At 50.1% G+C, this 16,496-nt stretch overlaps 1 protein-coding gene across 1 annotated transcript in view; it reads right to left on the minus strand.

Moving 5' to 3' along the window:
- The window catches only part of LOC138917983 (collagen, type I, alpha 1a-like), a 93,362-nt gene that overhangs the window by 2,391 nt on the left and 74,475 nt on the right, over positions 1 to 16,496 (minus strand). The window contains exons 2-4 of the mRNA XM_070237097.1: positions 10,377 to 10,454; positions 8,382 to 8,447; positions 5,429 to 5,465 (exon numbers count right to left, since the gene is read on the minus strand). Coding sequence (XP_070093198.1) covers positions 5,429 to 5,465; positions 8,382 to 8,447; positions 10,377 to 10,454 — 181 coding nt within the window. The remainder of the gene's footprint in view (positions 1 to 5,428; positions 5,466 to 8,381; positions 8,448 to 10,376; positions 10,455 to 16,496) is intronic.

A 16,496-nucleotide genomic window follows, 5' to 3' on the forward strand; every position in this document is an offset into this window, starting at 1 on the left:
TGACCCAAGTTCTTGTACTTGGATGTCAAGGCAAACACAAGTCCTGGCTGTCGAAGCACTGACTCTTTCCCTCAGTGTCTCAGCGAACCCCATAGAGCACTGACATCAGAATCAGCAGGTGCTCTGGTTTTAAAGCAACGTCTGCACTCTAGACCTTTTAACAATGATTCTCTGTATATTTTGATTCACCCAGTAATGGACACATACACCACACTGTATCTTCCAATGATTAAATTCACAGGGAAAGGACGCAGAGAGCCAAATGGCAATAGAATTTGTATTTCACTGAATATCCAATGCCTATATTTCCTCTGCAGTGAAAAGCAAGATACTGTCATCTCTACCGCCTTCAGTGTTTTTATTTTTTCATGTAATTCCTCACATAGAATTTGCAGGACCAAGCAATAGCTTTTTCAGTTTAGACCACCTTGACCACTTGCTTCACTGCTGACCCTCGAACTTTGGACGACAGGATTCCGCTGCCAGTTGCGAAGAGTTCCCAATCCCACCTGGTTCACCTTTGCCATGCCTTGGCTCAGCGACTTTGTAACATTTCAAAATACCTTACAGTTGGCCCAAAGATGCTCTAAGGCAAAGTGGCCTGCAGGAAGCTCAGGGCCCCTCAGCACCCAGCCCTCATCCTGTCATCCACTCCCACCGCCTTCAAGAGATTACCTCCGACTCCCCCAGGACTGCATCAGTATCTGACCTTCCAGCCAAGGAAGCCCTTGCATCCATAACATCTATTTCAGATATTTTATCTTCACATACTTAAGAGTCATGGAGGAATTAGTTGTTACAACATTCTTCCCAAAGAGGTGAGAACTATGGTTAATTGTCACGATTAAGCTACGATGAGCTAACAGACTCATCTAAGGCCCCTGTGTGCAGAAAACCAAAGCAGGCGGGGGTGAAACACCTCAACACCCTGAATCACCTTCTCGGCACCCCTGGTGGTCCCCGATTCCTCAACACTCCCTGGCGGTGCCATTGCTGACAGCCAGCACACGGGCCCAGCCCACTGAGTGGCCAGTGGCCCCCTTCCTGCCTCCCAGCTACTCTCCACTTTTCTTCAAAAACATCAGCTCCTCATCAGCTCTGAGACATAGGCCTCAGAGTTTACCTAGAAAGATGGGTGTTATTCATGTATCAGCCAACACTGGAAAACGTTTAAAAAATAAGTTTATTATTTTGCAAAAATAAGTTAACTAAATGGTTGACACAAGAAGAGGTGCCTTGCCCACGCAGGCACATGGACAGCACTTCAGGCACCTAGATAATTCAGCTGCAGAAGGAGGTCCGTCCAGTCAGGGCATATTCTTCACTACAGCTTGGGTAGGGCTGTATGTGTGAAGGAGGGGTTCAACTAAAGTAGCACCAGATTCTATCAGTTTTAAAACTTGTATTAAGCTCTGTGCAGAATCCCCCTTAAAGACAGAGGGTTTCCAGCCTGTGTCTGACAGCACCCAGAAACCTCGGAGGCACATGCTCATCTGAGGGCCTCAAGGGTTCATGTCCCTCTTCAACAGCCCCACACTGCTCTCGGGGCTAGCGTAAGGAAGAAAACACTGTCGAGTCCAGGGTTATTTTTAAAACTCCCATTACTACCACAGCAAGCACAGGACTGGAGAGAGCAGCTGAGCAGAGGGGGAAGAAGGAAATGCAGATGACTGTGGGACTGACAATCATCCCACCAGATTCCTGTTGAGGGAAAACAGGCAGGAAAGGGGCCAGGCTCAAGGCCGCTCGGCCAGAAACAGAGGAATAGGCTTAAAATCCACGTTTACTGGACTCTCAAACCAGCACTCTCTCTCGACACTCCTCGGGCTCTGGCACCTGGAGGCTGAAACCCTGTGGAAGAGCACAAAGCCCAGAGCAAGGCCAGACACACAACCAATTTAAAAGTAATTCTGAAAACATGAGACTAATCCGTAAAACATCTTCTCTGCTTCCCCATCCCACCCTGCTTCTTTGAACATGAAAGTTCCCCATGACTGAGGAAGTTTCTCTGCCTCTCAGACAGGCACAGGACTCCTTATTGTTCTGATTTCTACACACCTCTGACTATATGTTCATACACCCAGACTGCGAGCCTGAAGTTAATTTAGTTCAACGAGATTTAAGACATAAGGAAAACTACTGTAGCTGCCAGTTTGCGGCTACAGACAAAGCCGGGTGGCGGGCAGGATGCCAAGAGCCCAGCATGGCCCTCTGCCAGCACCATTCCCCTCCTGCACGCATGCAGCAGATGCTGGCTGGCTGGGCCATCACTAGACCCAGTGAAGGACGGGACCACTGGGGGAAAAGAGACCATCATTCTCCTAGAAGGCATCTCGCCTGTTTACAAATCCCAGTTCTGTCACTCATAAGTTGAGCGACCCCACGATCTCTCTGCCTCAGTTCCTTCACCTGTGAAACGGACATAATATCTATCAAGCAATGTCATTGCGAGGACTCCATTAGAGATCGTGCCTGAAGAGCCAACACAGAGCACCGGGCAGAGCACGCGGCTCCTCCCCAATCTCCATGACAAGCAGGAAGGTGGCCAACGCCCTTATTTCCTCCCAGAAGACTTTGTGACTCCCCAACCACCCACTGCCTTGAAGAGCATGCGAATCCTGGTTTTGGAGAGCGTGCCACCCTGGCTACCAATGAATCAGACACATCAGCCTGCACTGGGGAAAGAAAACCAGAGCTTAAAGCAGGGCTTCTCAAATGCTGGTGCTTCCTGAAAATCACAGGGAGTGGCTATTTAAACTGGATACCTGGGCCTTGCCCTCAGGATATTCTTACGCAGGGGTATGTCTGCAGAACGATGCCATGGGGGATGGAGGGCTTGGCTGCACAGGAGGAGAAAGTCTCAAAGACGGCTCCTGGAGGCAGTCGAGCTGAGCTGTGCTGTCCCTCTTCCACACACTCCTAGGGCCCTGGGCACCTGTGTGCTACTCAGGGCTGACACAACACCAGAAGTAGCTGAAATCCATCAAGCACGAAGTGGACAAAGGTCCTAAGATCAAAGTAACCTCAGGGATTCCCTCCTGCAGGAAGCAAACCCCGAAGGAGCCAGAATCCCAATGGCTAATACTCGGCATCCTCTGAAGAGCACGCAGACCGAGCCCATGCTTTACCTATGAGCACAGACGCCAGAGGAACTTCTCTAGCTGGACCTTCACATACTTTGGGGCGGACAAACCCACAGTCGCCTCCAAACAGGCACGCAGCCAAGAGCTAAAAGTGTTTTCCCTATTATGTATGAAGATGTGAACTGAGCTAAGGTCCTTGGCAGCACGGCCCCGACAAAATCGTGCAGCTCTGGTCTGTCCTGACTCCCAAGGCAGAGGAGGGAGAGAAGCCTCACAGAGTCAAGGGCAGCCCTCAATACCACACACCTGCCTCGGAAGCAAGGGTACAACCTCTCCAGTTTCCACGTGAGAGAGACAAGGGTCAGTGTGTTTCAGAGCAGGCAGGGCTCGAGAGTATCAGATCCAGCACAACTTATCAAAAGGGAAGATTCTGACACTTGCTCCAAGACGAATCAGCCTTGAAGACACAATGCTAAGTGACATGAGCCAGACACAGAAGGACAAACACTGTATGATGCCACTTATAAAGGACCCTAGAGTTGTCAAATTCATAGAGACAGAAAGTAGAATGAATGGTGGTTGCCAGGGGCTGGGGGAGAGATGCTGGGGACTCAGCAGTGAATGGGGACAGAGTTCCGGTTCTGCAGATGGACACTGCACAGCAGTGTGAATGTGCTCAATGCCACAGAATTGTACACTTAAAAATGGTTAAGATGATAAATTTTGTTACATATATTTTACCAGAATTCTTTTGAAAAAACACACCTTAGACCAGCTTTTTGCCTGGCTTCCAGGAAGGAAAAGGAAAAGAACATGAAAGCAAGAGACCAGGCTGCGCAGAGCGCATCAGGGGCAGCCCCCTGTGGAGCCTCGGAGCCTTAAGCCCAGCGTGCTCCACCTGAAACTTGGGGCCCTGTTTCCCCTCTGGACTTGGTGCTTCTCCAGGAAAGCCTTCTAGTGGCCTTTGGGCTCTGACCACTAAGACCTTAGCTTTACGTCAGCCCCCAAAAGCTCAAAGAGAAGTGGCAGAATTTGGCACAGTGGGCAAATTACAGGGGGAGAAACAGAAGAGGAGAGAGGCAGCAGTTTGGGTTTCTAGATTCTTCACTCCATCCACTCCTGAAGAACCAGAGGCCCAGCCAAACTCCTCAGGCTCCCACTTGTCTGTGAGGCTGCCCTGAGCCCACCTGACCTCAACTTGCATTTAGGAAATTTCCTTTTTTGGGAATTTGCCTCTTCTCCACACCCACCAGTTACAGGGTATGTGGGTGTATCGAGAAAGAAATTTCCCAAAAAAGGAAAAGTGACTTCCAAAGGTTAGTCCCATCTCAGAGCCTCCTGGAAGAGAAAGGCAACAGTCAGCCCTTGGAGCCACACTAGGCCTGAAGGCCCCAGACCTAGCAGAAGGCCCCAGGCAGAAAGGCCTCTCGAAGCAGCCCTTGCGGCAGGCACCACCCCAGGGACTGCAGTCCTGCTCCTCCTCCAGGGCCTTCTGACAACCACCTTGACCCTTGCTCAGTCCCAGCCAGGCCGGGGGGTGGTGGGGCAGCCCTGCAAAGACAACCTTCCCCACTCTGCTCTCCGGAACCCTCTGGAGGTCACTCTCCCTTCAGCTGAGGAACCACTAAGAGTCGCAACATGTGACGCACCTAACCTCTCTTCCAGAAGCATCCCAGGTCCCACCTTCACCCCACAATGAACGCAGAAATTCTGCAGCAATGCATTTACAAAGTTGAGTAGTTCAATTCAACAAATACTTACTAGGTTTGTGCCACCCAAGCCCAGCCCAGACAACGCAGAGAGATACCAAGAACTATCAGAGGGCCCAACAATGAAAAGAAGTCACAAACTAGTTAGTAAGACAACATTTAAACAAATAAAATGAAAACAAATAGTAACACTGTATAAAAGTCAAGCAACAATTTGAAACAGATTATAACTAAGCGTTAAGGGAACAGCCCAGCCACAAAACCTTACAATTTATTACTGCAGTAGATCAGCTCAAGAGGGATGAGTGGGTTGGGAAGGGGGAGGGCTGAAGCTAAGCTTGTCACCAGAGGTAGGAGCAGCAGTAGCTACAGACTGCTCAGAGCTGCTGCCCTCGGAGACCAAACCCAAGATGGGGCCATTATATAGGCATGGTGGTCTGAGCATGCCATGGGACGTGAGTGGTACCTACATGCTCCCTGGGTAAAAGCACACATAAGCAGTTCTGCTAGCCCTGTGTCACTGGATGTGCAGGGACACCCCAGAGAAACCCCTCCATGCCAGGAATAGGCCCACCCCCATTCCACACCAGGCACTTAGCACACCAGCCAACAGGCTAACCCTGCCCCATCACCCACCTCTCTCCCAGAAATCTGACGGTGAATCCTTCCACACCTGTTAAGAACGGGTGATAGCAAGTCAAACATATTTTAATTTTTAAAAATAAAAATAATTTAAGCCATTGACCAGATCATGCAGGGTTCTCAGCCTTGGCACTGCTGTCATTTGGGGCTGGATCTTTCTGGGTTGTGAGTGGCTGTCCTGTGCATTGCAGCATGTTTAAGAGCATCCCTGGCCTCGACCCACTAGGTGTCAGTAGCAACCCCCTCCACCCCTGTGCAGTTGTGAAAACCAAAGAGGACGCCAGACATTAGCAGGTGGCCCTGGGAGGCACAACATCCCCAGTTGAGGATCATGCTTCTACTTCTGGGCACTCAAAGAGAAAAACCTCCAGCATGGCTGGAATTCAGTTCACACACAAGCCTGCCTGAAAAGTTCTCCTGCTCCAGGTCTCAGGACTCTGCTGGTCAGGTCAAGGCGGGAGTCTAGGCTTTAGGAGAGCTGACCTCGGGGTTGGAGCTCCAGGATTCTGGACTGTGCTCATCCAGGGAGCGGCCATGAAGAACAAGGCCTGATGCCGAGCACTGGCGCGGCAAAGGCCCCTCCAGCCCCTGCAAGAAGGAGCCTGCCCACAAGCACTACAGCAATGGCCATTAACACTGGCCACTGGGCAGCTGGTATCTGACTGCCTCCTTCACCTAGCCTCTCTTCAAGTGCAGCCCAGATGCTTCCTTGCAACTTTCCTCACAGGACCTTCCTAGCACAAGAGGGAAAACCCTCACATGCCTGAAACGCTGTTTTAAAGGTATTTCAATGCAACTGCCACTGTTTCTTTCACTCAAAGAAATAATGCCACTTCCTTCCCTGCAGGTTCAGGGTATCTGCACCGCCCAATTTGGGTAGATTAGTACTAACTGGCTCACCAATTCAGTCTCTTCAGCTCCAAAGTCATCTCCCAGAAAGGGGGACTCCCAAAACTCTCAATCCTAGGCATCCCCCACCAATGTGCTCTCTGCAGTCCCAGTTTTTCCTAGGACTTCTTTCTCTTCCCACGTCGCTGGCACAGTCCCACCTCTGCTCTAGCAGCACATGAAATAATACCCAACCAACACTCAGGTTGCTGGGAGACCACGGTGTACTGCAAGTGTCCCTACTCACAGCTCAGCAGCCTCCATCATTTTGGAGTGGCTCTCGGATGCAGCATGTGCCGACACAAAGGCGTCCCCAAGAGCGACCATCTTTGTGCTTGTGCAACTGAACTGAAGGGAATAATGGATTGCGCTGGACTCCAGTTAGACCTAGAGAAAGATTTCCTAACCAGAATAATCAGTCTCCAAGGATAAGTCCAAGCAACTCTGTTTTTCGGAATGGTTCATGGCCCAGCCCAGCCTGGATGCAATCCAGTCAACTTGGGGGCCCCTTCTCTATTGTAAGTCTCTGTGGGACTTCAGAATGGGTCAGCCAGGCACAGGGAGGACAGGACAGAGGAAACCTCAAGGTTCATAGGAGCCCAGCTCCCACCCCAAGGCTACTGCTCACATGACGGATGGCCAAGTGGGGAGAATACAGAGAGGCAGCGCTGGGTCTGCCTCCAGGCCTGCTTCCTCCCCGAAAGGAACTGAGGGTCCAAGCGCAGCAGTTGCCTGCTCCCACCTCTAGGAATTCTAGCACCCCATCGGCACTCACTTTCAACCCAGTCATCTCAAACTACTCTAGACCACAGGTGTTTCCAGGGCAAAAACTCTCTGTGGCCCATCCATGTTGTAGAAATAGTCTCACCAGGAAGAATGAGGAAGAAAATTCTTTTTAAGAAGGAGCCAATGAGGTGATAGTCGATATAGAGTATCATACCTACTAATTCCATACCTAGATATCATACCCATTAACTCATCCCAGAAACAGAGAAAGCAACATATCACAAAGATTAGGACCCAAGTGTGGAAACAACCCAATTATGGCCTACTCACATATGAGCTTTAATAACCCCCCTAAAATCCAGGTGTCCCAACAGTCCACAAGGTCCTTGGAGAGGACAGTCATCTCTGCTCACACTTTCAGAAGTCTGCTCTCAACCCTGCAGCAAAGATATGACGTCGGGGTGGGGGGTGGGGGGGTCAACCTATTTTACACGGTGTGACTATGTTTTTTAGGACAGTCCCAATTGAAAAATGCTACCCACGTGAATGCACACACACACTCACACTCAAACGGAACAGGAAAAGGTAATCAAATCTTCCATCTTCAACCCTTTTAAAGCTTGGAATTCAGTCATACATCAGATTAGTTAGGAGAGACTAATCTCCTTCAGAGAAGAAGTCAGGAGATGAAATGCTGGGGGGGGGGGGGAAGAGCCAGAACGTTCCACCTGCTTGGTTTTCAGGTTTGCCTCTGGACCAACAGCAGTAAACACTAGTCCAGCCCAGGATGCAGGAAGCAAACCAAGTAAGCAGCAGGGCAGGAAGGAGCCCGCATGCCACAGCTTAGTGACCACAAGAACACTGACCCCATGACCAGGAGACCTCTGAAAACCGAATGGGATGAGTGAGACCAATCACAGCAACGGAACTGAGAGGCAGTCCTGGGATTACAGTGCGTGAATGCACGTGTGCTCAACTTCCACACACACGCCCAGAGCCAGCCCCCATCTGCCCACAGGTCCACAGCCTGCTCCACTTCTCTCTGCCTAGGAGCGCTCTGCCGAGTCCACTTCCTATCAGCCTTGAACAGAAGGGCCTTCTTTCCTCACTACTTACTCTCACCCACAACCACTACACATGCCTCAAACTAAAGGTCTGAGTTCTAAGGACCATCTCTACGAGCTGCCACAAGTTCTTAAAAAATTCCAGGCTCCCAAACAGAAGCCCAAGCGAAGAGCACACAGCTGCTGTGCTCAGAGACGACACAGATGAAGCTGAGTTGAGGGGCATGGCAAAGGCTGGAGACGGGGAGTGGGCAGAGGAGGACACTCACCATCTCGTCCAGGGCGTAGCGCAAGAGGCCGTGCTTGTAGAGGATAAAGAACCGCCACTGCCATTTCTGCAATGGAGCATAGAGTGAGTGGTTAGGAGGGCTCTGGCTGCGATCTCTGCTTCCTGAGTCCCTGTGTCTGACAAATCTGTATTTACGGAACGCTGGTTCCACAGCTTCCATTGCTAGGGCAGACGGCATGAAAAGAGGGACCCATGGTGAAGAACGGTGATGTGCTAGCTAGGGGAGAGGCCCAAACCACCCACTGCGATTCCACACGAGTTAAGGAGATTTAATGAGACACCTGGTTTATTTTAATTTGCAAGCTCCTCGGGAGAAGAGATGGTGTGTTGGTCACCTTTTTGTATTCTTCACCGACTAACATGTGTCAGTATTTATTTGATGAATTATCTGACATGATATGGGATAACCTGAGAATGCCAGGCACTAATTCCCCACTTCTGAAAAAATCTGGGAAACTGCTATAAAAGCGTTGTTCCAATGATCCACAGGGAGTGGGAGACAGGGAAAAAGACAGCCGGGCTCCAGTACTCACTGAGGAGGAGCAAACTAACAAAAATCAAACCTGAGAAAGAGCAAGAGCAGCAGGAACAACTCCAACGTCCGGGAATGACGAACCGGCAAGGAGTGCCCCCCTCTACTCCCCACCCAAAGGCCAGCTGCTAGGGGCCAACAGTGGGCCGACAGCACTGACAGCAGAACAACAAGGACCTGAAGATAGACACTTTCCTTTTGGTGGGGGGAAAACATGTCTAGAACATGAGACTGTTGGTCCCTGAATCCCAAAGATCATTATGAGGATCCACGACCTATTTTCAACATTTCAAAAAGCCCAACAAAATTCGTACTTTTCTGGCAATAAGGCCACAAGAACTAAGTAAAATACCATGCTCTGCTTTGGGCCAGAATTATATCATTTATAATAATGATTTTCCCATCAGAAGCTGGAGATGGCAATTCTGTATGACCTAAATATAAAACAGGAAGGGGAACTGCTCCCTAGTTGCTGAAGTCATTGGAACATAGTCACCCCTGTGGTCCTCCCGCCTGGGTGGCAGGAACAGGATACTCAAAGGCCTTGCAAAGAGGACCTGCAGAGGGCTGGTTCCGCCCTTGGTGTCGAGGGAAATGCCACGTGGACTCTTCTTGAGAAACATTTTCAAGACTCCTACTTGCTGTTTTAAAGTCAAAATCCATTCCAGAAGGAATTCCAAACACCCCAGATACAACGCAGGGTCTGTGGGGCACTGTGGCCCCCACCCCAGAGTGCGGCATTCAGGCTGGGGGCAGCAGAGACCAAGAGGCAGGGCAGAAGCTCTCTGGAGGAGCCAGGGATGGGAAGGAAGCAGAGATGGAGCAATTTAGAGGGTGCAGGTGGCAGCACTTGGAAGCAAGCCCGTGGAAAAGGAAAGCATGTGTTTTAACTGGAGTCAAATCCAAAGGGGCTCCCTGGCAGAAGAACAAACCACTGGTCAGGGACAATGTTGGTTTGACCATCTCACTGCTCCCAGCAGCCTGTGCACAGCAGGGACCTGTCCTGGGCTGGGGTGCCCAGGAGAGATGAGGCAAAAGCAATGCTGGCCCTTGAGGCCCTTAACCCCTCACTAGGCTCATTTGCCGAGCGCCCAGCCTGAAGCACCGGATGGAAGAGGGGAGCTGCAGGAGGCAGGGCCTCGGCCCTGAAGGAACAGGGAACCTAATTAGCATAATACAAACATTTGCCTAACTGCTCTTTTGCCTTTTCCATTTAACTGTTTCTACAGTCAAGAGGACCCATGAAACAGGTGGCACCACATGAGAGCACCTCATTTTGAAGCAAACACCTATGAGCTCATGAAATGGGGGTTCCCTGCTCATCCTGCCATCCCACAACCCACTGTCCAGCTCCCTATCTCCCTCTTCCACTTGGCCAGTTTGCCCTTAGATGGGCCCTTCTCCAGTCCCTCCCACCCTGAGAATTCACTCTGACGCCCTTACCCGAGACTGATGCACTGGGTTGTCAAGGTGAGCCCCATCTGGAGCCAGGAGCAGCCAGCCAGCGTAAATGGGTTTTGCCTGGAGGAGTAAAAGGAGAGCAGATCATCAGTGGTCTTGGACCAAAGAGAGAGAGAACAGGTTCAACAGCCAAGTTAATGACAAACACTCTCTGGAAACACAAGTCACCTCTGCTTAGCACACTCCATGCATCTCATGCCCTAGCCACAGGCTGAGTCTCCAAGAGAGATGTCTGACAGCAAGAAACTTGTGGGAGGTCTGCAGCATCTGGTGTGGAGAGGAGAATGCAAAACCCAGTAGAAGTCTGAAAAACTGCAGAGTAGAGGAACTCCTAGGAAACAGATGCCTCCTTCAAGCTCCTGTTCGAGCCACAAAGATCAGAAAACAACGGCATTTTCTTCAATAACCATCTGAGTGCCGATGTGTGCCAGGCGAACAACACAGTCAAAAGTCCTCATCCTAATGGCACAAAGCAGGGCCTGGGAGAAGAGAGACCCCTTCAGTGATGGCAGCCAGCGTGGGCCAAACCACTGTTGACTTCCTGGTTGTATGACCCTGGGCTGAAACCCTCTGAGCTTCAGTTCTCCCACTTGAAAGGTGGGGGCGATAACAATTATATCTACACCTCACGAAACTTATGTGAGGACTGATGACACAATGCAAGTAAAACTCAGCACAGGAATGGAAAACAGTGCAGCCACTGTGGAAAAGTCTGGCAGTTCCTCCAAAGGTTAAGCGAAGAATTCCACTCCTTGGTATATACACCCAAGAAAACTAAAAGCAGGTGCTCAAATAAAGACGCAGATGTGAACGTTCATGGCAGTCCTATTAAACAGTCACCAAAGAGTGGAAGTCACCCCAACATCCATCATCAGAGGAAGGGATAAACAAAAGGTGGCCTAGCCACACAACGGAATCTTATGCAGCTATAAAAAGGCACAAAGTACTGACAATGCTAACACATGCATGAACCTGGACATTATGCTAAGTGAGAGTAGACCCAAAAGACCACATGGCGCATGATTCCACTTCTATGAAACATCCAGAACAGGTACATGTACAGAGACAGAAAGCAGACTGATGGGTGCACGACACGGAGGGAGTGGGAAATACGGGGTGACTGCTAACAGGTAAGGGATTTCTTTTCAGAGTAATAAAAATGTTCTGGAATTAGACAGTGGAGATGGTTGTATGACTTTGTGAATATGCTAAAAACTACTCTGTATACTTTAAAAGGGTGAATTTTACAGTCTGTGAATTATATCTCAAAAAAAATCATAGCAGAAAAACACACTGAGCAGTGTCTGGCCTATGAGTTCAATCAATGTTAGCTATGATTATATTTTTTTATATCCAAAGAGTTTCTCCTCCCCCAAGACCATGGCAGTCGGAGCTCAGCGTGAGCTAAAGATCTGGACAGCAACTCTGACTCCACCCCCCTTTTCAGCCAGAGCCAGCTGGAGAGAAAGGGCGGGGAAGGCACAACCAGGCCAATTTGTCCACTGCCCTCTGGAGGGCAGGACACAAATAAAGCCCAAACCCTCTGCCTGCTGTCGACACACACACTGATCTCCGGGTGAGCCTAAGGGCTCCTCTGGAAGTGCTTTTTATTCAACGCTCTCCAAACCAGGAGGCCCTGTCACACCTCTTCAGCTGGCAGCCTGGAATCTGTGGACTCAGAGAGGAAAGGTCATTTGCCAGAGGTCACACACCATCTGCCAAGAAGAACTCTCTTTTCTTGGCTTCTGCAGGTTCCTCAAGGCCCCCCAGGAAAGCAATGGTTTTTCCCTGTGAATGTGAACAGGGCACATAACGAGGGGCTTCGGGCAAGGGGCATGGAGAGGCCTGAAGAAAGTGAAAGACTGGCTTTGATGGACACAAGAGTGGGCACTGGCAGGTAACCAGGGGTTAGAGGGACACAATCCAGGAGGGCTATGGGGTATGTGGAATGAAATTCTGCCTGGGAAAGCAGAAGCAAAGAGAGTAGAGGTCTGTTTTCTCAGCAAACACCAGCAGCACCCAGCCATCCCCAGGCAGGTGAGCACGCTCGGCTTCTCTCCCGCACCACTCAGGGATTCACACACTTATCAGACCCCATCAAAGCTTGCACACAGGATGGAGCGGTCAGCACCGGGGCAGGACAACCCCCTGTGTGTATCCTGGGCCAGGTGACTTCCCCACTTTGCCCCTCAGCCTGCAGTTCCGTGACCTGTGAAACCAGGAAGTTAGACGACGAGGTCATGTCTCCTCCATTTCTGTCCAGCTTTTATTGTACATCAGCCTCCCAGTCTCTGGCTGCAGGGCTTTGAGACAGCTTCACATTATCAGCCACATCTGGGCTTTCCCCAAAAGCGGCAGTGGGAGACCCAAGGGCTAGCACAAGTTCCCTCAGAACCCAGTCTTGGTCTCACCCTGGCCCACCATTGGTGTCCTTATTCACTCAACAAACATATACTCAGCTGAGTATGTGCATAGCCCCCATGTGCTGTACAGCAGGGAGGCTGCCAGCACCCACCTCGATTGGCCATGATTTTTTTCTTTTTTCTTTTTTTTTTTGCTGAGGAAGATTAACCCTGAGCTAACATCTGTGCCAGGCTTCCTCCACTTTATATATGGGTCACCGCCATAGCATGGCTGACAACTGGTGCAGGTCCACACCTGGAATCGGAACCCACAAACCCAGGCCGCTGAAGCCGGCCACACTGAACTTAACCATTATGCCACGGGGTTGGCCCCTGGCCATGACTTCTTTATACAGATCACCCCAAGGGAGACCCTTCCAGGTCGGCAGGTTGTATAGAAACGTAGGAAGGCCAGGTCAACACCGGGCATAGGGCCAGAAACACGTGCTCTGGGAGGAGGAGCAGGCTGGGAAGTGGGTATGTTCTATCAAGAGCATTTTCCAAGGCAAACCCACAGTGACTGAAGGCAGACAACAGTTGCCTAGGGCCAGGGGGATGGAAGGATTGGGGAATGACAGCTAAGAGGTACAGGATTTCTTTCCAGGATGATGAATATGTTCTAAAATTGATTGTGGTGATGGTTGCACATCTCTGGGGATATACTAAAAATCACCAAACTGTACAATTTAAATGGATCAACTGTACGATATGTGAATTTCATCTCAATAAAGCTGTTTAAAAAGTCTGTGGAAGCAGAGATAAATGAGAAACTGCTCCTACCTTCACGGGTTCACAGTCCAAAGGAAATAGAGAGAGTCCTTTTCCCAAACCTAAGGAAGCCAAATCTGGAGAGGTACTGGGGGGGGTCACTATGTAAGTCTTCAAGTGACTCTGCCCCCACAGCCAGATTTGGGAAACTTCATTCAAAGAGACAGGGACAAGGTTCCAAAGGTCAGTGACCCAGTCCATTGGTTTGTAGGAAGAGAGCTGGAACGTGCCAGGCACAGAGGCCAGAGAGGGAGCAGGAGGCAGCAGGCGCAGGCTGACGGGGTAGAGGGTGGAGCAAAGAGTTCCTAAAAGGGCTGACTTGGTGCCCACAGCTGGATGACAAGAGCCTCCAGATGTCTACTGTGCCATTCTACCTCCTCAGGAGACAGGGAGGTACCTGCCACCCTGCACAGCCATCCAACTGAGCAAATGACCGTGAAGGAGGTGAGGACCCCCAACCCCACCACACAGGAGGGCGGCCTGAGGTGGAGAGGACTCTCTGGGCACAGGCACAGCTAAAGCAAAGGCACAGAGACAGGAATGACTGCGTTTGAGGGGCTAGTGAGGAAGGAGCCAACCTAACCACACAAAGCCGCTCCTGCTGCTTCCCTCCTCAAGCTCCCCAGCACCTCTACTGCGAGCCCCCGGACTGGAACCCACCCCACATGCCCGAGAGCCCAGCCTGTGGTCCTGAGCCGGCCACCCTGTCCTCAGCCCACAGGCGTGGGAAGGGCCTCCCAGGAAGTGCTGCTGCTTCTCCCACCATTTCTGACTGTCTAAACACGCCAGCAGCGGGCCTGGCCGTGGCGCTAAGTCCAGAAGTGCCCTCCAGAGCCACTGTCCCCACAGGACCAGAGGCTCACAAGCAGTTTGTAAGGCAGCACTGCTCCCTCTCAGGCCTCACCGTCTGTCCTGGAGAGGGGCCTCTGACAGGCTTGAAGGCATTCTCTTCCTGAGAGCCCCATAATGACAGACACACAGACTCTCAACAGACAACCCAAAAGGAAGCTGGCACACGGGAGCATGTCTAGAAACTCTTAGTGGTATGCTAGCTTTGTTGTTGTTTTCTGACAGGGTGGCTGGGGTTTGTTTTTGTTTCTGTCTTCTGAGGGAGAGACGGGGACAGGAGAAGCAGGGATCTGTTGTTGATACCCAGGAGCTGAGCAGTAAGGATCCAAAGGACAGGACTGAGTTCTGTTTCAAGCAGGCCACCCCAGAGGAAGCACACTGGTCCAGATCCCACATAAAAGTGACCACACAAGAGTGTCCTCTGAGCTACTTCCCTTCAGTTAAACTCGGCCTTCCCTCACAGACCAAATCAACTGGAGGCTGCACTCCTGGCTGGCCTCTGGGAAGAGGCTGCTGGTGGTCTGGGCATACTCCTCACCCCAAAGCCCTTTCGAAAATGGTTCCCTGAAACTTCTGCTTCCTGGAAGATGGAGTAGACGTAATTTTGTCCATCCCTCCTACTAAGTACGAATAAAACCCTGGACATAGTACATAAGACAAACCTAAGAAGACTGAAAGGTGGAGAGAGAAAGGCAGATGGGCTGGGAACCTTGGACCCTGAGAAACGACATGGAGGTATGGTGTCCTGGGTTTTCTTTTTGCCTCATTGTCCCAGACTGGGGACTGCAGGAGCCAGCAACCTGAAAGTGCCAACAGGCACAGATAAAAAGAAGCCCCAATAAAAGCCTGTTCTCTCTGACTGAAGCACCAGGCAAGGGACAGCTGGGTGAGAGAGAGAACTCTCAGACAACAGCCACCCTACTCCAGACACACACCACAGAAAAGATGCAGCTCCACCCTGACCAGCAAGGGCTGCACTTCCACCTTGCCAGCTCAGAGGTGCCCTAGCATCCCTGCCAGGGAAGGGTCAGGAGGCCAGATAGGGAGCTGGGACTTTCATTCCCACCCAGCAGTTCCGAGGCCCCCTCCCTTTCCCTGCTGGGGTGATGACGCAGGAGGGCACGTGGGGAGCTGAACTCCCACCTCCCCTGGCAGTACCAAGGAACCTCCCACCTCAGGTGTCAGTGCAGGCCAAGTGGAGAGTCTGGACTTCTACCTCCACCTGAAGGTAAAAGGCAGTGGTCCCCCTTCCCTGCTGGAGCAGTGTGAGAAAGAGCCAACTGAAAGAGAAGGATCAAACGCAATCCAGAGTCACCCAACATAACGTGAAAATGTCCAGGTTTCAACAGAAAAATCACCACTATACCAAGAAGCAGGAAGGCTGCAAAGTCAATGAACAAGACATTTGATGGACGCCAACATGGTGGTGACAGACGTGTCAGAACCACCTGACAAGGATTTTAAAGCAGCCAATCACTAAAAAAATCTATATTGAAAAAATCACTATAGATAAATATAAAACTTATCATAAAAAAATCAAATCCTAAGGAAAAAAATTCAAGGAGGAAGAGAAATAAAAATCAAAGAGAACAAACAGCAAATAAAAAATAATTATAGCCTAACATATCAATAATTACATTAAATGCAAATGGTCTAAACATGCCAATTAAAAGACCGAGACTGAAACAGTAGATGGAAAAAAATGATCCAACTATACACTGTCTACAAGAAACTCATTGCAAACATAATGATACAGACAGGATAAAGTAAAAGAACGGTAAAGATACACCTCGCAAATATTAAAGGAGAGCAGAGTTGCTATGTTAGTAACAAAGTAGACTTCAAAATAAAGAAAATGACAAGAGACAGAAAGAATATTATATAATAACAAAGGCTCGATTCATCAAGAAGACAAAGCAATCCTAAATGTATAGGCACCAAATAACAGATCTGCAGAGCACTGTGAAGAAAAACTGACAGAACTAGAAGGAAAAAAAAATAAACCCAAAATTACAGTTGGAGACTTCAACATTCCTCTTTCAATAATTGATAGAATAACTAAACAGAAAATCAGCAAGGACCC

Source organism: Equus caballus, chromosome 16 (assembly GCF_041296265.1).
Source record: "Equus caballus isolate H_3958 breed thoroughbred chromosome 16, TB-T2T, whole genome shotgun sequence".
NCBI lineage: Eukaryota > Metazoa > Chordata > Mammalia > Perissodactyla > Equidae > Equus > Equus caballus.